This window comes from Saccopteryx leptura, chromosome 1, assembly GCF_036850995.1.
Source record: "Saccopteryx leptura isolate mSacLep1 chromosome 1, mSacLep1_pri_phased_curated, whole genome shotgun sequence".
In the NCBI taxonomy this organism is placed as follows: domain Eukaryota; kingdom Metazoa; phylum Chordata; class Mammalia; order Chiroptera; family Emballonuridae; genus Saccopteryx; species Saccopteryx leptura.
In genome coordinates, this window is record NC_089503.1 from 308,836,784 (window position 1) to 308,860,902 (window position 24,119).

Genomic DNA, 24,119 nt, shown 5'->3' on the forward strand with positions numbered 1-24,119 from the left:
AATCTTTCATTTTCTATCACATGGGAAGGAAGATTCTTCCACAGATCTATGTTGTGCTGGGTCAGTCAGTCCAAAGACTCTAGGAGAGTAACACACCCTACTTAAGACTCACTTCTCTAGACAGAGAAACATTTTCTCCCCTGGCACTTGGTGCAGCATGTTCCCAGCTAGGGAGATGGGATGACACCATGGGTACCGCCTGGACCAGGGGGACAGAGCATATCCTCTGTGAAGGGCTCCAGCTCCACTTGCTTCAGAAATTTTACATGTTTATTTTATTGATTTTGGAGAGAGGGAGAGAGCAGGAGAGAGATAGGAACATCTGTTCCTGTATGTGCCAACCAGGGATTGAACAGGGCACCTCTGTGCTTCAGGATGATGCTATAACCAACCGACCTATCCAGCCAGGGCTTGCCCCAGAAATTTTACATTCCCCCAAACAAGAGATGCTTAAAAAAAATTATATATATATTTCACTGTAGAGTATAACCACAAATTTTGACAAGAAGAAGAAAAAAACCCCTCCAAGAAACAAAAACCAAATAAAACCAAAACAACCTTTGCAAGTTGAATACAACCACAGATGACATTTTGTGATGCTTCCTTTCTGTAGGTTCCCTTGTATGAGGGCTTCTATTTTTATAGTTAGAAGTTACAACCATAATTTCATATTCTGCTTTTTGCTTAACTTTATTACATGTGTATTTGTATTAAGCCATCTTTCACCACATTTAGTTTTTGAGAGCTGTAAAATATTCCATTGGGTGAATGTACCATAGTTTTCTTTTCTTTCTTTCTTTTTTGTATTTTTCTGAAGTGAGAAGTGGGGAGGTAGAGAGACAGACTCCTACACGTGCCTGACTGGGATCCACTGGCAAACCCATTAGGGGGCAATGCTCTGCCCATCTGGGGCAATTGCTCCGTTGCAACCAGAGCCATTTTAGCTCATGAGGAGAGGCCATGGAGCCATCCTCAGCTCCTGGGGCAACTTTGCTCCAGTGGATCCTTAGCTGCGGGAGGAGAAGAGATGGCGAGAAGGTAAAGGGGGAAGGGGGAAGAAGCAGATGGATGCTTCACCTGTGTGCCCTGACCAGGAATTGAACCTGGGACTTCCACACACTGGGATGACACTCTACCACTAAGCCAACTGGCCAGGGCCCATAGTTTTAACTTCATTTTTCTCATTTGTTTCAATCAGTTCTATATATTTATTTATTATTGTTGTATTCTGCTGTCATTTCTTTTGCCCATTAAATACCATTTTCTCTAAACTAGTCCCATTAGTCCCATTAATTAGGTACAAGCAAGATGGGTGTACCTGGAAATGTTAAATCTTTTTGCCTGGGGAACTGCTCTGTTGCTTCTAAACTTGGAAAGGCCTTTCTTTTATTAAAGTACCCCCTCTTCATCTCGTTTCTATATGGCTTTTAAAAAAATTCATTTGGAAGTATCGTATGGAATAGGGTCTAAAATGAGATGTATTTTCATTTCCAAATTACTAACCAGTTGGTCCAATATGACTTATTGCATGGTCCTACACAATTTTTTCCATTGGTTTGTGATTTCTTTTTAAAATCACCTCCTTCTTACTTAGAATACGGTCGGCCCTTGGCCTCTTATTTCACTGATTTGTCTATTTTACACCAGTAATTTCATAATATTAAAAAAGGAATTAATGAAGTCAGGCCTTGGCTAGAAGAGGAACTTGTTCCAGGTGAAGACAATGAGCTCTGCAAGGAGGGAAGAGGGAGACAGGACTGCCAGCAAATGCTGCAATGATCTTCATAGGAACAAAAGTATTTCTCTGTTTGAAGCCAACTATTAATTTGCAAGAATGGCAGGGACATTGCTCTGACATCTCTAATCAGCTGAGCAAGAATGGAACCATGTTTTATTAACAAATAAGGCTGGCTGATATTTTGATGGAATTAACAATTTGGCAGATGATAAGAAGAGCAGCAGATGTCACATATACAAGCGTCAGTAAACTATTTGTTTCAGCACTTTGAATGTTTATTGGATAAAGGGCTCAGCCAGGCTTCAGTAATCAGGCATGCAAGATGTGTATGAACAGAATTTGATATTATGGGCACAGTCCTATTTATTTATTTATTTATTTATTTATTTATTTATTTATTTATTTATTTAAAGTGAGAGAGACAGACATATAGGAAGGGAGAGAAATGAGAAGCATCAACTCATACTTGAGGCACTTTAGTTGTTCACTGATTGCTTCTAATATGTGCCTTGACCAAGAGGCTCCAAGCCAGTGACCTCTGGGGTTAAGCCAATGATCAGGGGATCATGTCTATGGTCCCATGTTCAAGCTGGTGATCCTGCACTCAAGCCAGTGACCTTGGGGTTTCAAACCTGGGTCCCCAGCATCTCAGGTTGATGCTCTATCCACTGCACCACCACCTTATCAGGCAGACCTATTTATTTATTTATTTTAAAAAGGAGGGTTGGGGAGGAGCAGGAAACATCAACTCCCGTATGTGCCTTGACTGGACAAGCCCAGGGTTTCGAACTGGCGACTTCAGCATTTCAGGTGGATGCTTTATTCATTGCACCACTATAGGTCAGGCAGTCCTATTTATTTTTAAAATGGTTTTGGAAAGGAAGGGTGGGCTGGTGGATCCAATTCTGGTTAACCTGTAATCTGCAGGAGACACAATGAACCCAACACCCCGGCCTGGGATTATGGAGAGACCTTTAATTTAGAAATTTTAGCTGGCACAAAATGTCCTGCCACAGGCTAAGGTGTCTAGAGTTTCATTGTTCTAACTCTGCAAATGACTGGAGGGAGAGGCATCTGCAGACAGGAGTGCAGAGGCATGTAGGAAGGGAATTTGGACCTAGCCAAGATAATGGTCCCAGAAAATGCTGTGGAGGCTGAAAGCTTGGGTTCCTCAAATTCCGAGTGATACACGAAGAGCTAGTAAGAACCAGCGAGAAAGCAATCACCTATGGTCCTGGGCCTTGAAAACACCATCCTTTTATGCACAACGCTTTCTTAGGACTTACTCACAAATACGACTAAAATGCCTGATGGGAGAGCAGATTCCTGGTGAGAAGGGACAACGAAGAGCCAGAAGAGCTAAGGGAGCTGGACACTAAATCCATCATCGTTATTGTGCAAATGCATTTATAAGTGTTTCTGCACAAGCTGAGGGGGCTCTGTTCAAACAGTGGGGTACATCACCTCCAAAAGAATCCTCATTGAAAGACAGTATGGTGCTGGTTTGACAAAACTTGATCGGCTTTGGGAGGCAAGGCATGGTTCAGGTGCCAGAGGGCGGCACGCAAGGAAACACAGATTGAGGAAAAGTCAGGGAGTGCGGACCTGGGGAGGAAGCAGCCCTGAGCCTCTGCTCAGGGAGACCAGGCTTGGATAAGACAGAACTCCCAGCTGGACCCTGGGGGTCACCTAACCTCTCTGAGCTGATGCCTTCAGCAGGGGTAATGGTCCTACCTGCCCTATGTGGTTGAGGACAGTAGTTTCCACAAACCCTTATGAAGATGAGGATGGGTTTCACCTGTGAAATAGTTCACGATCAGGCAGGATTTGGGCCCATCTGAAGAGACCAGAAGAAAAAGTGCCACTGGGCATTTGATGGGGACAGAACTGAGGCCAACCTGGTGTTCAGCAACAATTCACTTGCAGATAGGTCTGGCTGTGGAAGGCAGCTCCTACCTGGCAGAGGACGCTCCTCTTTGGACCCCACCTCCCGGGCACCTGTGGACCCAATGGGAGGGGGAGGATTGCCGCATGGCCGCCCTTAGCCCTTTGGTGCGGTCACTGCAATGATCTCAGTGGTCTTTGGCATTCATACATAGGTGGGAGCAGGGGGCTGTGGGAAGAAAGACTGACTGTGGGCCTGGGTGGGAGAAACCTGCCATCACAGCTCCTCCTTGTTGCTGTTGAGAGGCTGGACCAGAGGCCCTGGAGCCTGCGGCTCACGGTTGCCAGGCTGTTGCCCATTGTCCCCCGTGCGTCTGCCTGCAGTGGCATAGTCCTGGAGGAGCCCACTCTCCACTCTGTGCTGCCGGAGGCTTCCGGCTTCCACCAGTCCCTGCCTTCTCAGGTACCACTGCTGGCAAAAGGGCGGCAGCTTCTGGTGTGTTAGGGCGAACAGGAAACAGGACTCTGCAGAAAAGCAAAATGGGATGAATGAGTCAGGCTGAGAGGTGTGGGAAGAGGTGCAGGAAGCAGGGGCCTTCCCAATGACCACCATCACTGAGCCTGGGAGCTGACTTTTCTGGGTGTCTCTCGTCCGAAGTGAATGGCCACAGAACTCAGCCCCTTCAGAGGTTCCAAGAATAGTCTGCCCTGACATTTGGGAAGAATAAGGTTCCAAAATGAAAGCAAACCACAGGAATGACTCCAGCTTCCAGAAATCAGGCCCAGCAGGATGCTCTATGTGGAGCCAGCCTGGGGTGGGGACTCAGCAGCTTGGTGGTGACTCCCAGTTGCACTGAGCTCAGAACTACCTGCCAAGATTCATTCCTACAACATCGGAGTTGCGAGAGCTGTGTAAGCCCTGTCCTCAGCACTGTGGGGGCTGGGCTATAAAGACAAAATGGGTCGCCTGACCTGTGGTGGCGCAGTGGATAAAGCGTCGACCTGGAAATGCTGAGGTCGCCGGTTCGAAACCCTGGGCTTGCCTGGTCAAGGCACATATGGGAGTTGATGATTCCAGCTCCTCCCCCGTCTCTCTCTCTCTCTCTCTCTCTCTCTCTCTCTCTGTTTCTCTCTCCCTCTCTCTCTCTCTAAAATGAATAAAAAAAAAAAAAAAAAAAGACAAAACGGGTCAGCCTGTGTCTATGATTTATCCTCGTCTGTGCCACGTGCGCAGGTCAAATCTGACTAACCAGGACATCATGCAGATACTTATTATTTAGAAATAGGAAGAATCCACCAGAGAGCCAGGAGTAGTTCCTTCTGGAGAATGTGAACGAAGGTGGGAGAAAAGACTTTTAGCCAACTATTACATAACTTTGATTTAAAAAAACAGAAAAGATGAAACAGATATGGGCTCAGCCTTCTGAGGGACTGAGAGACAGGATGGGAAGGTAGAGTGTTAGAAAACCAGCTTGAGTTTTTCAGGCACACAGGGGTGGGCAAAAGTAGGTTTACTGTTATTGGTATGGAAAGATATGTAGGTTATAATGATTACAACAGCTTTATTAACTCAAAACAATATCACAATACAACTGCAAACCTACTTTTGCCCATCTCTGTATTGCAAAAAATGTTGCCAGGCTTATATGGGTGAACAGGCTGCTACACAAATACTTCCCATTTTATTTCTGACTCACACCCCAGAGGGTCCCTGGCAGAAGGCTCTGACAATCCTCTCCGAGCAGGGAAGACTAGCAGAGGTGTGTGGGGGGGAGAACATGGTGGGGCAGCAAGGTGTCCTTTGGCAAGCACCATCTTCTGGTGATGTGCATCACCCCTCCTGCAGGGGCTGGGGGCAGAGCGGCCCAGCAGAATCTGGGGCCAGAACTGGCAGCTGCACATCAGCTAAGGGGGTGGAGAGAAAGCCCATCCTCTGCCAGCTGGCCCTTTGCCAGGCAGGATTCTTCCATGTACAAGGCAGTGACACATGTGGCTTGTACTGTTGAGCAGTATCTAGGGAGTGAGAGCCAGGAGGCTTAAAGGGCCTGTTATGATGCAGTGGTAAGAGCCAAAATTCAGGGTGGGAATGTATTCTCTAACAGGCACTGGCATCTTTGTGCACACCTGAAACCCCAAGAAACAGGCAGGGCTGTGGTAGCTGAGGCTCTAGACCTATCACATGTGATTTCATGGCTAAGCTGATAATTTGCAGAATGCTAGCACTGCTAGCGCTCAGCTCCATGCATTTCCTCTGTTGGAGCATCTACATATATTGACTATAATTTAAACCAGGGGTCAGGAACCCTTTTGGCTGAGAGAGCCCTAAACGCCACATACTTTAAAATGAAATTCTGTGAGAGCTATACAACGACTCGTGTACGTTAGGCATTATCCAATAAAAATTTGGAGTTGTTATGCCTGACCAGGTGGTGGCGCAGTGGATAGAGCGTCGGACTGAGATGCAGAGGACCCAGGTTTTTTTTTTTTTTTTTTTTTTTTTTTTTGTATTTTTCTGAAGCTGGAAACGGGGAGAGACAGTCAGACAGACTCCCGCATGCGCCCGACCGGGATCCACCTGGCACGCCCACCAGGGGGCGATGCTCTGCCCCTCTGGGGCATCGCTCTGCCGCGACCAGAGCCACTCTAGCGCCTGGGGCAGAGGCCAAGGAGCCATCCCCAGCACCGGGCCATCTTTGCTCCAATGGAGCCTTGGCTGCGGGAGGGGAAGAGAGACAGAGAGGAAGGAGGGGGGCGGGGTGGAGAAGCAAATGGGCACTTCTCCTATGTGCCCTGGCCGGGAATCGAACCCGGGTCCCCCGCACGCCAGGCCGACGCTCTACCGCTGAGCCAACCAGCCAGGGCCAGAGGACCCAGGTTTGAGACCCCGAGGTCGCCAGTTTGAGTGAGAGCTCATCTGGTTTTAGCAAAGCTCACCAGCTTAGACCCAAGGTCGCTGGCTTGAGCAAGGGGTTACTCGGTCTGCTGTAGCCCCACGGTCAAGGCACATATGAGAAAGCAATCAATGAACAACTAAAGTGCCACAATGAAAAACTGATGCTTGATGCTTCTCATCTCTCTCTGTTCCTGTCTATCTGTCCCTGTCTATCCCTCTCTCTGACCCTCTCTGTCTCTGTAAAAAAAAAAAAAAATTTGGTGTTGTCCCGGAGGACAGCTGTGATTGGCTCCAGCCACCCGCAACTATGAATATGAGCAGTAGGAAATTAATGGATTGTAATACATGAGAATGTTTTATTTAATTTTTTTAATTTTTTTATTTTTTACAGAGACAGAGAGTGAGTCAGAGAGAGGGATAGACAGGGACAGACAGGAACGGAGAGAGATGAGAAGCATCAATCATCAATTTTTTGTTGCAACACCTTAGTTGTTCCTTGATTGCTTTTTCATATGTGCCTTGACCGCGGGCCTTCAGCAGACCGAGTAACCCCTTGCTCAAGCCAGTGACCTTGGGTTCAAGCTGCTGGGCTTTTCCTCAAACCCGATGAGCCTGCACTCAAGCTGGCGACCTTGGGGTCTCGAACCCGGGTCCTCTGTATCTCAGTCCGACGCTCTATCCACTGCGCCACCGCCTGGTCAGGCAATGTTTTATATTTTTAACATTGTTACTTTTTTTATTCAAGAGTTGTTAGCAAGCCAGATGCAGCCATCAAAAAAGCCACATCTGGCTCGCGAACTATAGGTTCTTGACCCCTGATTTAAACTATTGTTTTAAGCCATCTCCCTTAATATATACATTATTATTATTAACTGGACTGAGGATATCACCTGGGGACGAAAGAACACTTGCTCTCTGACCTGCTGGCTAGGGACTGACTGTCTTCTAACTTGATTTGATAGGAAAAGTACCTTATATACAATTGGTGTTTAACAGATGTTTGCTGAACAGAAAAGTGAATATTCTAGGCATTAGGGGTTATAAAAAAACAAACAAACAAAAATTGTACCTGTTTCAATCAGTTCTCCCTCTGGATTATTAGGCTTCTCTCCCCAAGTGTCTCTTTGGGTTTGGCTGTCAGAGCTATCTTTTTTTTTTTTTTTTTTTTTAATATTTTATTTATTGATTTTTAGAGAGGGGAGAGAGAGAGAGAAGGGGGAGGAGCAGGAAGCATCAACTCCCACATGTGCCTTGACCAGGCAAGCCCAAGGTTTCGAACCGGCAACCTCAGTGTTCTAGGTTGACGCTTTATCCGACTATGCCACCACAGGTCAGGCCAGAGCTATCTTCCAGTTCACCAATTCTCTCATCATCTCTGTCTTTGTTACTATATCTTTATGTTGAGTTTCTAATTACTAACTTCTTTTTTCATTCCCAGAAGTTTTATGTGGCCCTTTCTGAAAACTGTCCAGTCAACTGTATTTTCAACAATCTTGTCTTCATCTCATTCTGTATTTCAGACAGACTTTATATTCCCTGTCTGACCATTCCAATTCCCACAGTCTTTTTGGTTTGATCCTACAGTTTGTGTTTCTGCTGACACCCCTCATGGTGATTTGTGTCCTTATGTGCTAAGTGGTTTTTGCTTGGGAGTTCATGTTCCTTGAAACTTTATCTTGGGAATTTTTGAGGCCTAGTGTTAAAGTGTTTCTTCACAGAAGACTTTCAATTATTTCTGTGATTTCTGTACCACAATGATAGTGTACAGTGTGGTCTCAAACTCATACGAGTGAGGCCTAGGGGCTGGAAATTCTCAGGGGGCAATTTCCCCCTACTCTACCCTGAGCCAAAGAGCAGGCGTCTCCACCATTTCCTCTTGGGAGATTCTGTGCTTCCTACTTAACCCACTGAGCTCCAAGCTTCTTTGCAGGTCTCTAAACAGATCTCTCATCCTGTTCCAGCCTCGCCTTCCTATCTGCAGTGCACTCCGTTACCCCAGCTGCAGCCTACTGATGACATAAGATGACCCACGTCCAGCTTGGGTTTATGCTTTTCTTAATATCTGGCGTCTGGGAAGTCCCCTTATTTTGCTGCCAGTTCTTTAAAAAGGACATTTTATTCATTGTTGTCAGGTGTGCTGTCCTGGGAGTGGTGTCTGTGACCCTAGTCCACCATGTTGTGGGAAATGGAAGTTTTGGTTTTGGGTTCCTAGATGTGCACCCGGAATCATCACAGGGCATGGGCTATTTGGTTTCTTTTTTTTTTTTTTAAACATGAAGTTATGACATTTATTTGTTTTTTTGTTTGTTTGTTTGTTTTTTATAGGGGCAGAGAGAGAGTCAGATAGAGGGATAGACAGGGACAGACAGACAGGAATGGAGAGAGATGAGAAGCATCAATCATCAGTTTTTCATTGCGACACCATAGTTGTTCATTGATTGCTTTCTCATATGTGCCATGACCGCGGGCCTTCAGCAGACTGAGTAACCCCCCGCTTGAGCCAGTGACCTTGGGTCCAAGCTGGTGAGCTTTTTGCTCAAACCAGATGAGCCCACGCTCAAGCTGGCAACCTCAGGGTCTCGAACCTGGGTCCTTTCGCATCCCAGTCCGACGCTCTATCCACTGCGCCACCGCCTGGTCAGGCTGGTTTCTTTTTTAACCTCTAGCTCAGTCCTTTTGTCCTCTGGGAACTTAAGTTACCTGCATAGAAGCTTCGCAAGTCAGTATCCAGACAGTTCTCCAGGAAGCGCCTCAGAGGTAAAATGTGGCTCACTGGGGCAGTCCAATCTGTCAGGAAATCTTCTACGATGTGGTGGATGGCCGTGGGCCGTGGCAGGGGCCAGTCGGCAGGGCGGAACCTCACGTCCTGCTCTGTGGGGAAGAGGAGGGGCCGCGTCACAGCCCAGGGGCTGGGCTTCCATCCTGGAGCCGACTGTGGTTCCTGCATGTCCCTAATGCCTACCTCACTCAGGCTCGGCTTTCCTGGTACATCTCTGGACTGGCTGTGGTCGGCTTGCTCAACAGCCATCTCCAAATGTTTGCAAGGTTAGCATGAGGAAGCAGGACAAAACTAGACTTGTCCCTTGTGGTATCAGAGGGCAAAACTAAGACTAGTCACTTGAACTTGATGATTTTTTAAGGTTCACATAGAGGTCTACTATGGCTGCTTCAAAACTGGTCTTCGAGGAGGCTCAGGTCTCTCATCCAAAAGGGTCTTAGGACTCATCTAGTCCCCTTCCACCTGTTGCAGACTCCCTTCTATGGTGTCCGTGTCAGATGGCTCAAGCCATGACCCAACCATTCATGTACTAGGAAATTCAAGTCTAGGAGGCAACCCATTCTACTGTGGGACAGCTCTATAGTTATCCTTATATTGGATATAAACCTGTGTTCCTGTCACTTCCACCTGTTGATACTACCTCTGTCCTTTTTTAGATCATCGTCTTCCAAGTAACAGCCCTTCAAGTTCTGAAGCAGGAGTCGGGTTCCCTGGGTGGTTCACCTCTTGGTAGCTACTCTATGCCAGGCACCATGCTGGCATTTATCCTCATACAAAGGAGGAAGGTACTGTTCTTATCCCCACTTGACAGATAAGAAAGCTGAGGCCTAGAGAGGTTAAGAAATGGCCCAGGCCCTGGCCGGCTGGCTCAGCGGTAGAGCGTCGGCCTTGCATGCAGGGGACCCGGGTTCGAATCCCGGCCAGGGCGCATAGGAGAAGCGCCCATTTGCTTCTCCACCACCCCCCTCCTTCCTCTCTGTCTCTCTCTTCCCCTCCAGCAGCCGAGGCTCCATTAGAGCAGAGATGGCCCGGGCGCTGGGGATGGCTCCTTGGCCTCTGCCCCAGGCGCTGGAGTGGCTCTGGTCGTGGCAGAGCGACGCCCTGGAGGGGCAGAGCATCGCCCCCTGGTGGGCAGAGCGTCGCCCCTGGTGGGCGTGCTGGGTGGATCCTGGTCGGGCGCATGCGGGAGTCTGTCTGACTGTCTCTCCCCATTTCCAGCTTCAGAAAAATACAAAAAAAAAAAAAAAAGAAATGGCCCACAGTTATATAGCAAGAAAAGGACAGACCCAGACGTACTTCCCAACTGTTCTGCACTCCATCGCTCCAGTCCTGCATCAACCCTTTCTGGTTCCTTTCTCTGTTCCTTCTAATAGTCTCCAACTCACCCTCCCCCCCAACTCTACAGTCAGTCTCCTTTGGCGACACACAGCTAGACAGTGTCCCTCTTACTATGGGGAGCCTGGAGATCATGCCAATCCACATGTGGCCAGCCCAGGTCATGGTACAGAACAGAACTTGGGAATATCACTTATCATTCTTGGACCTTCTGTCCCATTTGCTCTGTGGGCAGAGTCCCCAGTGGTCCTCCTCTGTCAGCTGAGAGTGTTGTGTGAGGGAGTAATGGTCACAGCTCGATACACAGTTGGGCCGAGGAGTGACCACCTCAGGAAAGCGCACGTGGGAGGGAGAGCAGAGAGCAAGCTCACCAGTGGGGAGGTGCCTGTAGTAGTAGATGACAGGGTGGAGAAAGTTCGACTGCCAGGCGTCTTCCGTGTGCGCCACAGACCGTTCATAAAAGAAGACATCCTTGCCGGGCCCAGAGAAATTTCTGCCATACTCCATGTTGATGACAAACAGCCCATGCCGGGCCTGCCTCCCGGTGACTGCCTCCAGCTGGGCCAGCATCTGCATGGGGAACTCCTCCAGGTACTCAAATGCTGCGGCGTTCCTGGGGATCACGGCAAAGGGGGAGCGCAAGGCTTCAGTGCTGCGGCCGAGGTGAGAGGAGTGAGTGTGTGGGCCTGAGTGTGCGCCTGTCTCTCCCTCCAGGAAGTGACAGTCAAACAGCACACAGGCTCTGATCAGCCCTGCACATCTCACAGTGATAGTACTTACCGCTGAGCGCTGAACTGCCTGTGGGATGGAATCCAGAGAACCGAGTAACCTGACAAGGCTAGTGGAGAAAGGGCTGAGGGAAGAGGAAAGGAAAAGCCCTGGGACTGGGTGGATGCCTGGGTGTGTTGGGGGACAGGAAGAGGGCCGGGAGAGGGGTTTGGGGAGATCCGTGAGGGCAGGTCTAGGAGGGCTTGTGTGTGCCATCATGGGAACTTTTGGTTTCATCTGGACTTGGGGAGCCCCTGGCCCCAGGAGAATATTGAGCAGAGATGAATTCATGTGACTTTTTTTTTTATTATTATTTGTGAACTTCCATGACATTTTCCCTCTCACCATATTACTACCATCTATTCATTCACTTATTCATGCAGTCACAAACATTAAACAACTGTGCAAGAGGCTTTGCTGGGGACTGTGGAGGATACAGAGATCACAGGAAGGAGCAGACCAGAGCGGCTAAAAACTTGAATTTAGGGCTCAAAACACTTGTCATCTTTGCCTCTTCTGGGCTATGTGATCTTGGACAAGTCACTTAACCTCTCTCAATCTCAGATTTCACATCCTGAGCTCCAATAATTTCATGTCTTCTTTCTTTCTTCCCTCCCTCCCTCCCTCCCTCCCTCCCTCCCTCCCTCCCTCCCTCCCTCCCTCCCTTCCTTTCTTCTTTCTTCCCCTCCTCTCTTTCTTTCTCTCTTTCCCTTCATTTTCCCTCCCTCCCTCCTTGCCTTTCTTTAAAATTGATTTTAAGAGAGAGGAAGGGAGGGAGAGAGAGAAGCATTGATTTCTTGTTCTACTTATTTATGCATTCATTGGTTGATTCTTGTATGTGCCCCGACTGGTATTGAACCTGCGACCTTGGTGTATTAGGACAACGTTCTAACCAACTGAGCTACCTGACCAGGGCTCATGTGATTCATGTATTTAAAAAAGGACCACCCAGCCACTGTGTTGAAAGCAGACTGCTGCTGTCCCAGTGCCAGTAAGAGATGCTGGTGGTCTGGACCAAGGTGGCGGTGGCAGAGCTGGTAAGAGGAGGTCAGATTCTAGATAACTTGAAAGTAGAACGGATAGGATTTATAAAATTTATAGATAGATTGAATGGGATGAATGAATGTGAAAGAGAGAGGGGTGAAGGACGACTGGAGATTTTTGCACTGAGCGCTGCTGAATTTCCTGCACATCCTGAACATGGTATGCAGCTGCACTCCCTGGCTTTGGACCAGGCTGTCCCGTCTGAGGGTTCTTCCTGTGCTTCTCACCTGCCACCTGTCCTTTAACGTCCACTCCTCCAGCACTTCTACAGTTTCCTGCTCAAGAAGTGTCCCTTACCACTTGACTGATAAAGAGCCCACTTGGTCCTGGCTGTAGGGAACTCTAAAATCACAATGGTGTTGCTGTTTACTGCTCATCTTCTTGGTGCCAAATGCTTAGTTTACTCCTTCCTACAGTCCTACAAGGTAAGCGTTACTATCTCCATTTTTCAGATAAGAGAAAGGCTCAGAGCAGCTAACTAACTTGCCCAAGGGCACACAAGTAGAACAAAGCATAGCCCGGATTCACACTTAGAACTGTCTGTCTGTCTGCAATGCTTGTGGTGCTGATTTCACTGATTTTTCTCCAGAACCAATCCATCTCCCCTACCCCCAACCCTGTGTCTCCTCAGGCTTTACCTTAGGAGGGACCCTCTGGGCTATTCCACACCTGGAACAGGGAGAGAGGAGGTGCGATGAGTGTCAGGGATAGTGGGCTGGGGGGAGGGGTGACTCACTCCTTCAACAGGACGACATCAGCCAGCACACTGAACATCTGGTAGAGCCCAGAAGCCTCATTCACGCGCCGGAGGATGGAGCTGGTCAGCTGTGTGATGGGGTGTTCAGTGGAGGGCCAGGCGATGCCGTGGTGGCGACGCTCCAGTAGTCGGTGAACAGCACGCACTGAAATGGGCAGAGGGAGAAATGGCATGCTGCACTTAAAAACTTCTCTTTTGCCATCAGGCAGGACATAATGTCCCCATCAACTTCTCTGAATCAAGACACATTGTATGCATGGTGCCAAGGAGATGCCTTTAGAGCAGGGTCAGCAAATGGCTTCTTGAGAGGGCCAGATGGAAGCATTTTTCGCTTTGCAGAGCCTGTCACTCTACTCAATTCTGCCTCTGGTATGAAAGCAGCCACAGAGGATAGCTAAGTAAAGGGGCCTGGCTGTATCTGGTCCCCAGGCCAGCGTTTGCTGCCCCCCCACACCCCTGCTTCAGACTATCATGCCACATGTGGTGTGTCAAAACTAGACCCAGAGCCCTGGCCGGTTGGCTCAGCGGTAGAGCGTCGGCCTAGCGTGCGGAGGACCCGGGTTCATTCCCGGCCAGGGCACACAGGAGAAGCGCCCATTTGCTTCTCCACCCCTCCGCCGCGCTTTCCTCTCTGTCCCCCACCCCCCACCCCCCCGCAGCCAAGGCTCCATTGGAGCAAAGATGGCCCGGGCGCTGGGGATGGCTCTGTGGCCTCTGCCTCAGGCGCTAGAGTAGCTCTGGTCACAACATGGCGATGCCCAGGATGGGCAGAGCATCGCCCCCTGGTGGGCAGAGCGTCGCCCCTGGTGGGCGTGCCGGGTGGATCCCGGTCGGGCGCATGCGGGAGTCTGTCTGACTGTCTCTCCCTGTTTCCAGCTTCAGAAAAATGAAAAGAAAAAAAAAACTAGACCCAGAGCCTCCTTCTGCAGCCTCTCCCCTTCACACAGTCTCCATTTCTAGTGGAGACTCCCAAATGGAAAACCTTTGATTGCCCCCTCTCCGCAGCCTAAATCCAACCTGTCACTAAGTTCTATTTTGAGGTGCTTTGTATATTTGTGTAAGGATGGAAACACAACAGCTATCTAAAACAACAGGAATATGTTTTCCTTTATACCTGAGGCTTCTCTATACAGCTGTGAACCCCAGAAACTGCACACAGGTGCCTGCTCTCCCAGAATGAATCAACACAATACCCAAATCCAACAAAGGACACAGACAATTCACATGACAGGGGACTCAGCTGGCCAACAGTCACAGGAAGGTGTGCAGCCTCACTAGACATCTGGCTCTCTGGAGGAAACCATGGTTAAGCTGAGTTTTGCAAAAGGTTGAGGAATTGCACAGCTAGAGAAGTTTGGGAACGGTGCCCTGACAAAAGGAGCACATATGTGAATACATTCTTGAGAGAGCTTGGCACCTTCTGAAAAGCAGGCAAGGGACCAGGCTGGAAAGGCCAGCTGGTGTTGGCCTGCGCAAAGCTCTGAATGCCGTGTCCAGGAGCGGGAACCCTCCCTAAATAAAGTGTGGCCTACTGAATCCTTACAACACCCCCTTGAGGATGGGGAGTTCCCTTCATTCACCCCTCACATCAGGGTATCCCACAGAAGCTTAGGGAGGTTATGAAGCCTAGCCTCTGAGCTACCCTGCTGGGGAGGAATCCAGGTTAACATTCCTCAAGTTCAGTGTCCTCGCCAATACATGATGCTTCAGCCACACAGGGCATAAGTGTTTAACATGCCACCCCAGATGTAAGTACTTTATACTTACCTGATACTTTTCTAGACATAACCTCAGACCACGAAAACCCACTGCCATTTACCGTACCAGGGGATTTATGACAATCAACTACTAATGGGCAATCCCTTTCAGGCTACTGGAAATCAGAGTGTGTTTACTGACCCTGGGAATGGTTCTGTATGGGCTCACCTGTGTATCGGAATCCATGGATGAAGCCGCCAGCAGATTTCCGGTAATCCACAGAGTGGCTGGCCGTACCTAGGACAAAGAGACCACGACTTCCTTTGGACTCATAGCTAGGTCTGACCAGTGGGTACTTCTTGCTGAAATCACCCCCTGAAGACAGTCTGAGGGACCTGTGAGTAGAAGGCAATGTTAATAACAATTGCTGCTGTGTATGAAGCACTAATTATAGGCCTGACTCTGAGCTAAGTGCTTTATGTTCCTTACTGCATTTAATCATACCATGAGCCAGGGGGTGGGTATAATCATCTCCATTTAACAGACAGAGTAACTGAGGCTCGGGATAAAGATGTAGTGTGGGTCAGGGTCAGGATTCAAGCCTGTTCATTGATTGCTTTCTCATATGTGCCTTGACTGTGGGGCTACAGCAGAGTGAGTGACCCTGTGATAAGACTGGGCCCTGTGTGACCAGATGGGACACGAGGGTCTGGCTCAGGCCCTCCAGGTTCTTGTCCGCCTGTGCCTTGGCCAGAAGTTAAATGAGATCCTGGATGGATTCTTTGATACTAAGCCTTGCCAACGTACAGGGACAGCACTGTCTAAAGGCGAGGATCCACCAGGCAGTTCCTGAGCATGTGGTATATGCCAAGTAGTTTCCTACAGTTATCCTCACAATAGCCCTGTGAAAAATAAACCATGATCCCCATTTTAGTGATAAGAAACTGAGTCCAAGCATGGTTAAGTAACTCTCCCAGAGCTCACAGTTTCAGTAAGAAAGACTCAAATTGACCCCAGAGCTTGCGCTTTTACTGCCTCTCAGCAAATTCACCTCCTGGTTCTTGCCTCCCATCTCACAGGTAGAGGATCACAGCACAGACAAAGGCTTTCTGCTGCTCCTGTGCCAGGAGGGAGGGTCTCAGGGCCACTTGGGACCCTTCTTAGTGGACAGAGAGCTCACACCTGGGCACGAAACCAGGCAACATCCACACCCAGGCTGAGGGCGGAGCCCCTGGAGCTAGCCCTGCTGGACTGGGGAGCTGTTCCCTAGGGAGGCAGCAGATGGGTTTGTTATGAGGTCCCAGCCACTCCCCTACTTGGACTCACTTGTTGAAAATGGAGAAGTCGAAGTTCCAGCCTAGGCAGCGGATGACTCGGTCATAGGCCACACGCATGGCAAAGTTGTCGCTATCGTCCTGGGGGAGGGTGATGGCATCGGCACTCTGGTTGCTTTCCTCCAAGTAGAACTTGAGGGTGATGTGGAACTTGTTCTCGTGGTCCTTCACAATGGCCAGATCCGTCAGGTCGGACTCCAGCAACCCATCCAAGGACTTCAGCTGGTAGGTGTCCAGCAGGCCGTTGTTGACGGCCCTAGGTCCCAAAGGACATGCCAGGAGAGAGAAAGCAGTCTGTATTGGGTACAAGGAGACTCGGAGGAAGGGTGGCTAGTCCAGCTGAGGTCAGGAATGGCTTTAGAGGGGCCAGAGTACATAACACACTAGCGCAGCTGTGTGGCATACCTGAGGTCTCCTACGTAGTGGGTAGCCCAGGAGAGCCGGACCCGGGAGCGGCTCAGCATGTGGATAAAGTTGGTGACACCCAAGATGTTCTCTGATGTCTCGAAGGCTGAGTTCCCTCGGCCCAGGATCAGCACATTCTGACCCACAAAGTCCTTGGGGTCCACGGACACAGACTCATAACCCTCTGCATATTCAGAGCCAGGAAAGTCCACCAGATTGGGGACTGACAAACCGGTGGCGACAAGAAGGACGCTGCAGGTGGTAGACAAAGGGAGGCTAGCTTAGTCTCTCAGCCATAAGACAGGAAGTGAAAATCACTCTTTGGACCAGCCACCTGATTTGCCTGCCTGACCCAGACTGCTGGCTCCTAAAAGAAAACAGGTCATCCATCCATCCATTTACTGATCCCTCCCAGTGTATGTGAAACTTTACCCCTGCCCCTCACTGAGCTCACTCCCGAGGATACAGTTTGCTTTACCCCCCACTAAGATTATACCAAATCTGAAAATTAATTTGACTGACACGAGAAGGTGAGATGGTAAGAAATTGAGTAATTTACCCAATTCTGAACACAGCTGTCAGACCAAGTATCACCTTCAGTGATGAAAATGAGACTTGATGTTCCACTGTCCCCTTTCTGTCTTGCTTGGCAGAGGCAGACATCTGTTGAGGAGGAATTCTCCACCTGGCTCTGTACTGTTCTATGCATCACCTTACTGAACAAAGCAACCCTGACTGGGGTTATCTGGCTTGCTTTACAGGTGAGGAGACACAGGCCATGGCTGGCATCCAAAGTCCCTAAGACAGTAGAGCCAGTCTCTGACCACAGAGCAGATCAGCCTGGATCCAAAGTCCTGCTCTTTTTTTTTTTTTTTTTAAGTGAGAGAGACAGAGAGAGGAACAGACAGGCAGGAAGAGACAGAGAGATGAGAAGCATCAATTCTTGTTGGGTACCTTCGTTGTTCATTGATTGCTTTCTCATATGTGCCTTGACTGTGGGGCTACAGCAGACCGAGTGACCCCTTTCTCAAGCCAGCGACCTTGGGCTCAAGCCAATGACCTCGGGCTTCAAGCCAGCGACCTTGGGGCTCAAGCCAGCAACCCTGTGCTCAAGTTGGTGAGCCTCTGCTCAAGCCGGTGACCTCGGGGTTTCGAACCTGGGTCCTCTGCGTCCCAGTCCGATGCTCTATCCACTGTGCCACCACCTAGTCAGGAGAAAGTCCTGCTTTTTATATTGGTGGGTTTCTGGTGCTGTGGTGGGCAGCTGGGGGGTTGGATTCTGCCAGCCTGCAGAAGAATTATTTGATCACAGGGTGGTTTCAAACACTGAACTGGAAGAAATCAAACTGGATGGCCTGTAAAAGGGGCATGTGCAGACCCTATCACTTTGTGTCTTCTGACTCTTGTCCATTCTGCTTATATCTGAGTTCCCTACACTGTAGCACAGCTGTTTAAATGCAAGAGTCCAAATTGGCTCAACCCTTCTTTCCCTGGGCTGTAACAAGCAAGGAGCAAGGCTGGGCTTCTGGCAAAAGACATAGGAAGACGAACTCTGAGCACCTGCAAGGAGCCAGGTGCTCAGCTAAATGGCAAAGAAGTGAGAGGCAGTCTGGTGCAGTGGAAAACACGGCTTCTGGTTCCAGGGTCAGGAAGATATGAGCTCAAATTTCAGCTATACCACTTAAAAGCTGTGTGAAATAGTACCAGTTACTCAACTTCTCTGAGCCTTAGTTCTTCATCTGTAAAATGGGGATCAGTGAACCTCTTTTGTAGGGTCCTGGTGAGGATGAAACAAGTGCAGTATAGTTTGTGACTCTGAACTTGGGTTGTCTACATCAGTGGTTTTCAACCGCTGGTCTGCGAAAGAGTTAACCACTCTGATGTATGAAGATGATCTATCTGTGTGAAACCACAGGTCTATGGGACATTCTCTTTCTTGTAAGCTAAAACTGAATGCTGGTGGCACTGCCTGTAGGGCCTTCTCACTCTTGTTCAGTTCTGAAATCCCACTGAGCCCCTCTAACACTCGCTAGACCCACCATTTCTCAGGATGTATTTTGGGGAACGCATTCTGGCAGATGTTCTACAAAAAGGGTTTTGTGGGTACATAAACTTAGACGATGCTAAATACCCTATGCTGCTGGAGTGTAGCAGTGAATATGAAGCTGTTGAAGACTGACAAATCCTGGAGGAAATTATTGAGAGTATTTCCCAAACATATTTCCCAAACATATTTGATCACAATATTTTTAGGATACATGTGGGGAATGATGGCTGAGCTAAACCTCTTAGCACTGAATTTCAGCGGGAGCAAGGGGTGGCAGATCTCTCCCATTCCTCCCACACCAACTGCCAACCAGAAAGGGTCAGTTCCTCCAGGAAAGGCCCCAGCTTCAGCAGGTGAGCTTTGGGACCCATTTCTTACCTGCACCGGTATGCCTGGCCCTTCTGGTCAGTCAGGATGAAGTAATGGCCGTTCCAGGCCTGCCGATCCTTGTCTAGAGTGACGTGGGCTATGGTTGTGTTGTACATCACGTGGAGCCCCAATCTGCCTGCGAAGTCGCCCAGGTAGCGCACCATGTCGCTGGCATTGGGGTAGTAGGCATGGGAGTAGTGTCTGAAGAGTAGCTGGGGGTCGTGGCTGAGCAGAGAGTTCCAGTCGTGGCGGAGGTTGAACTCTGCGTTGGCTCGGCCGGTGTACCTCTTGTTGATGCTGATGAGCTTGCGGTGCCGGGGGTAGCGCGTGAAGAAGCTGCCCGGCCCTGCGGCGCGTTCGAACACCAGGTAGTCCCTGCCGGCCTGCTGCAGGAAGTAGGCCATTTGCAGGCCTGCGGGCCCAGCGCCCAGGACACAGTAGTCCCGGTGTGAGGGCGCCAGGGCCTTAGCGGTGTACAGGGTGAGAGCTGGGTAGAGGGCGATGGTTAGGAGCAGCCCTGGGGGGCCTGGCACCTGTGCCACGACGGAGAGGCCCATCCTGTGGCAGACCAGAGGGGTGCTGCAGACCACGGATGGCCCGAGGCCCTGGAAATGCGTGAGGAACGGGCCTGGAAAGAGGCAGAGGCCTGCCTGACACTCACTGCTACGTGGGGTGGAGCCAGGACCAGAACCCAAGGGCTTCTGAGTTCATTTGCTACGAATCATCTCAAGCTCCGATCTCAAGCTCGGATCTGCAGCTCGCTCCAGGAATCCCCAACCCCTCCACCTCCTCTGGGCCTGGGTTTCCAGGAGCGTCAGCCCTCTTATTGCCACGGTAGTAAGAAGGTGGGTGCTCCCCCATTTTCTCCCTAATTGTAAGGATGTTCAAAACCCCGTCGGGCCCTTCCCAGAGACTAGAGCCTCTAGGGACTGAAGTGTCTTTGGCCACGTTCCCGCCCTCCGGCTGGAGCCTGAAGGAGGTGTGGCCTGTACGGACCCCCACACTCAGCCAGGTGCCCAGGCCTCTTCAGTCACGTGACAGAGATGCCCAGCACGCCGGCCGCCACGCGGGAGTAAGGGTCCCCTCCTGCTGGCGCGCACTCCCTAGGAGCCGCTCCCTGCGCGTGCGCGGTACCCACGCCCGCAGCTCCGACCCCCACCTACCCAGCACTCGCACTTCGCAACCGCTCCGCAGATAGCGCTCCGCGGAGGCCGCCCCCGCCCCTCCCAGCTGGCCAATGGCGGGGGGGCGGGGTCACGTGCGCGGCGCGCGGCACGCCGGGCGGTGGGCGTGCGGTGGTCTTTCGGTCCCGGGGAGAGGCATGCACATGCTTCCCAGGGGCCTGGGGTCGGGGCTCCGAGGCCGGAGATCCAACGAAGCGCTGGGGCGGAGGTCTTGTTTTAAAGCTGTGCTTTTTCACTTTCAAGTGAGGCGCGGGAGCCGATTATTTTTTGGAGGTAATTCCAGCTCTACAATCCACCGTTAATGTATCTCAAGACTAGTTGGCTAACCAGGTTTTGGGGACTGGAAACTAGGTTGGTGAAGCCAGGACAGAAAAAAATTCAGTTAGCGTTTGCTCTTGTGGACTAAAAAAGGAGTTCTACTGAAAGGAACGTACAGATTGATCAGATCACAAACTCCTAACTGGGCAGGTCAAGGTGAGTAGTCATGCCCCAGGCATGTAACTTGGGTGAAAGGTTTATCTTTGCCTTAAGCAAGCCCAGTTCATTGTTTTTTGTGCATCTAGGTTAACACACCTTTGAAATGCCTCAAGTACCTTTAACTATACTGTAATTCTCCCTACCTTGCTTTCTCCCACCTTCATATAATCTTACCTTCTCTCCCCTCCTTAATTCAAAATGCATAAAAGCTGCAAACTGTCATTATGAGAAGCATTTTTCTTAGTCTGTTGAGATCTTGCTTCCAGGTATATCCTCTGTTTGGCTCAAGTAAAATTTTATAAGAATTCTTAACAGGTTTGGAAATTACCTGGAGGCTATGATTCAGCCTTTTTTTTTTTTTTTAAATTAAGAAGCAAACATTCATGACTGATTTGATTTTCCACCAGCCAGTAAGGCGGTCAATAATTCTATTTCCAACATTTTGTAGCCATTGGCCAAAACCTCCATAGGTTTAGGGGTGATTTGCTTGAGATCACAGTTAAGTGGAGCTTGGAATTAAAACGCCCCTCTCCCCTTTTTTAGTCAATTATGAATTCTTTCCAAAGTATGTTTTACTACATTCACAAATCATATGTTATGAACCTGGTAATGTAAAAGTGGCCTATGATAGGCCAGTGTAAAGACATTTAAACGTAAACCCACTGCTAAACAGCAAGTGTGTGGCTAAAGTGGAGGCAACCACAGGGTGATCCTGAACTGTCATGCAAGTGAACCAGCTGATTGTAGCTGGCTTCCCAGTGTTGGAATGTGGGTCCTGCGTGAGACTGGCAACTTGAAAACAGAATCAAGTAAGTAATTCCTTAATCAAAAGGATTTAAGAAAAATATGGTGAGCCTCATGCACACAATGAACCAGACAAAAATGGAGAAGCTACTTAAAGGAGTTAGTTAAGGGGAGGTACAGTTACCACCGAAGAGCTCTTCCTGTAGGGTTCTTGCAGTGGCACAGGTTGTAAGAATGCCTCCAAAACCTAGATCCTCCACAGACCCCAACCAATTGTTTTAAAATGTATCTCTTTTAAAATAATATTTATTGATTTTAAAGAGAGGGAGAGACAGGAACATCAATCTGTTCCTTTCTGTGCCCTGACCGGGGATCTAGCCGACTATCTGCGCTTCAGGATGATGCTCTAACCAACTGAGCTATCTGGTCAGGGCTCTGACCAATTAAAAAAAATCTATCATAATTTCTATCAAGATTTATATGGGCAGAACATAGTGCATTTAGGAGGGAACTACAGGAACCTTCAATAGGCATTAAGTAGGCCAATGAGATGGAGCTGAGAGTTCTCAAGGGAAGGTAGCTGGGTCTAGCGTGGAAAGAACCTGTCTTCTAGTGTTGCCTGGCTGAAGCTTCTTTTCATTAATAGTAGCTGAAACCTCTCATCTTCCCTGACCTCTCAGACCAAAGAAACCACTAACAAAGGCCACTTATCTAAAATGTTCATATCCTGAATCAGCATCAGAGAAAAGCTCCATTAGAACAGAAATAACCTTTACTATGATCTCAGTGCTTGAGTACCTGTGGGCACACATACATGTTGCCCTCAGTGAGCATTTCTTGAACATTGAAACCAGCCAGACTAGGCAAAATGCCTAACCAAAAATAAAGGAGGGGGATCTACTTCTTTGTGGTTGTGAAGATCTGAGAATGGGAGCTGGCAAGTAATTTAAGAACCTAAAATATAGTAGCTGCTGGCCTTATTTGGTGGGTAGCAGGAAATTAGGAATAAATGTGGCAGGACTGAGGCTGGGCTGAGCCTAGGTCCTAGGCAGCAGAATGCTATCAGAGGTTTTTGAGTTAGGGCTGTTTTTGGCAATCAACGTGGTGCCAAACAGGACAGATGAAAAGCAGGGGATGGATCATAGAAATGAAGTATGTGGAAGATGATATAGTGTTTTGAACATTAGCATGAGCCTAACTTCTACCAGCCCACTTGTCCCAGCAAATCCTGCTGGACTGCTTTACGAGTCTGCAAGAGGCAGTTCGGCGAGTTATTAGTCTAATTTTGAATGCCCTTGGCACTTGTCACACCACTTTAATCCAGTTTTACCTCTACCTACATTGAAGACTCCCTAAGGAGCACCTTTTATGCTCTTTCTAGTAACAATAAGAAAGTTCAATAAATATTTTTTGGTTTTTGAGGCACAATTATTTTGATTAAAATAATTACTTTAGGGCACTGGCTGGATGGCTCAGTGGATAATGTCAGCCTGGTGTGTGGATGTCCCAGGTTTGATCCCGGTCAAGCACACCAGCTGCTTCTCTTCCCTGCTTGCAGCCAGTGGCTCAACTGGTCCTAGTGTCAGTTCTGGGCACTAAGGATAGCTCTACTGATCCAAGTATCAGCCCCAAAAGGGGATTGCTGGGTGGATCCCAGTTGGGGCACGTGCGGGAGTCTATGTCCCCTCCTCACTTAAAAAAAATTAGGACTGTTTCCTCATCTGTACAATGGTGTCACTTCCACCAATATTGTAAGTTCTGTATCAGGCTAAGATATCTCTAGAAAGCTTAGTATAACACCTGGCGGGGCCTGACCAGGCAGTGGCGCAGTAGATAGACCGTTGGACTGGGATGCAGAAGACCCAGGTTCGAGACCCCAAGGTCGCCAGCTTGAGCACAGGCTCATCTGGTTTGAGCAAAGCTCACCAGCTTGGACACAAGGTCGCTGGCTTGAGCAAGGGGTTACTCGGTCTGCTGAAGGCCCACAGTCAAGGCACATAGGAGAAAGCAATCAATGAATAAGGTGTCACAATGAAAAACTGATGACACCTCTCATCTCTCTCCGTTCCTGTCTGTCTGTCCCCATCTATTTCTCTCTCCGACACTCTGTCTCTGTAAAAAAAACAAACAAAAAAACACCTGGCAGGGCAACTGCTTCAGTGTCAAGAATAAAAGTTTATGTAGCCTAAACATCTGTAGCTCTGATTTATAACACACTGCTTTGAGGGTGCCAGCTTGAGACTGCCACCAGCCCAGGCTTTAAAACAATTTATAGGCCATTATGACCATCACCCAGTGGAACTTGACACAATCTTTTGAGGCAGTTTCCATGATCAGTGACCCCAAAGACCGTACCTTGCTTCACCTTTTACTAGTGACTTGTGTCTTTAAGGGCAGCAGCTAGGTATGGCACATGACCCACAGGCACTCATGCTTGTGGAAATGGGACCTCACAACTGACAACATTCTCTAGGAAAGGATCCTTTCAGAGTTCCAAGAACAGAAAAACCTAGAGCATTTACCTCTAACAGGACAGTAAAACTAAAAGTGTTCAAGGACAAATGATGGAACCCAGACAGAAACTTCTGTTTCTCACCCTCTGCCAAAGGGCTAATTGGAGAAGGAAGAAGGCTGGAAGTCATACTGCAGGCATGCGATGAGGG

General features: G+C 49.0%; 1 protein-coding gene and 1 non-coding gene across 3 annotated transcripts; one reads left to right on the forward strand and one right to left on the reverse strand.

Moving 5' to 3' along the window:
• Nucleotides 1–2,136: 2,136 nt before the first annotated feature.
• Nucleotides 2,137–20,246, reverse strand: FOXRED2 (FAD dependent oxidoreductase domain containing 2). Of its 2 annotated transcripts, XM_066358264.1 has the most exons (8): nt 19,061–20,246; nt 16,636–16,887; nt 16,223–16,486; nt 15,125–15,291; nt 13,178–13,343; nt 11,001–11,242; nt 9,216–9,386; nt 2,137–4,147 (listed from the first exon to the last, which is right to left on the reverse strand). In XM_066358264.1, exons 1-8 carry the CDS (start codon nt 19,606–19,608, stop codon nt 3,900–3,902), a joined length of 2,058 nt encoding a protein of 685 aa, XP_066214361.1. In that variant the 5' UTR covers nt 19,609–20,246; the 3' UTR covers nt 2,137–3,899. The 2 variants fall into 2 exon arrangements, with proteins under 2 accessions (XP_066214361.1, XP_066214362.1); XM_066358265.1 differs by lacking the exons at nt 2,137–4,147; nt 9,216–9,386 and adding an exon at nt 9,983–10,121.
• TRNAA-UGC (transfer RNA alanine (anticodon UGC)) lies at nt 10,147–10,222 on the forward strand. The gene has a single exon. It is a non-coding gene; the product is annotated as a tRNA-Ala (tRNA).
• Nucleotides 20,247–24,119: the final 3,873 nt, after the last annotated feature.

Coding starts and splice junctions, on each gene's coding strand:
- FOXRED2 (XM_066358264.1), bottom strand. CDS start 19,608: ATGGGCCTCTCCGTCGTGGCACAGGTGCCAGGCCCCCCAGGGCTGCTC. Junction 13,344..15,124: donor CCATGGATTCCGATACACAG/GTGAGCCCATAC, acceptor TGCCCATTTCAG/TGCGTGCTGTTCACCGACTA. Junction 4,148..9,215: donor CTTGCGAAGCTTCTATGCAG/GTAACTTAAGTT, acceptor GCTTTTCTGCAG/AGTCCTGTTTCCTGTTCGCC.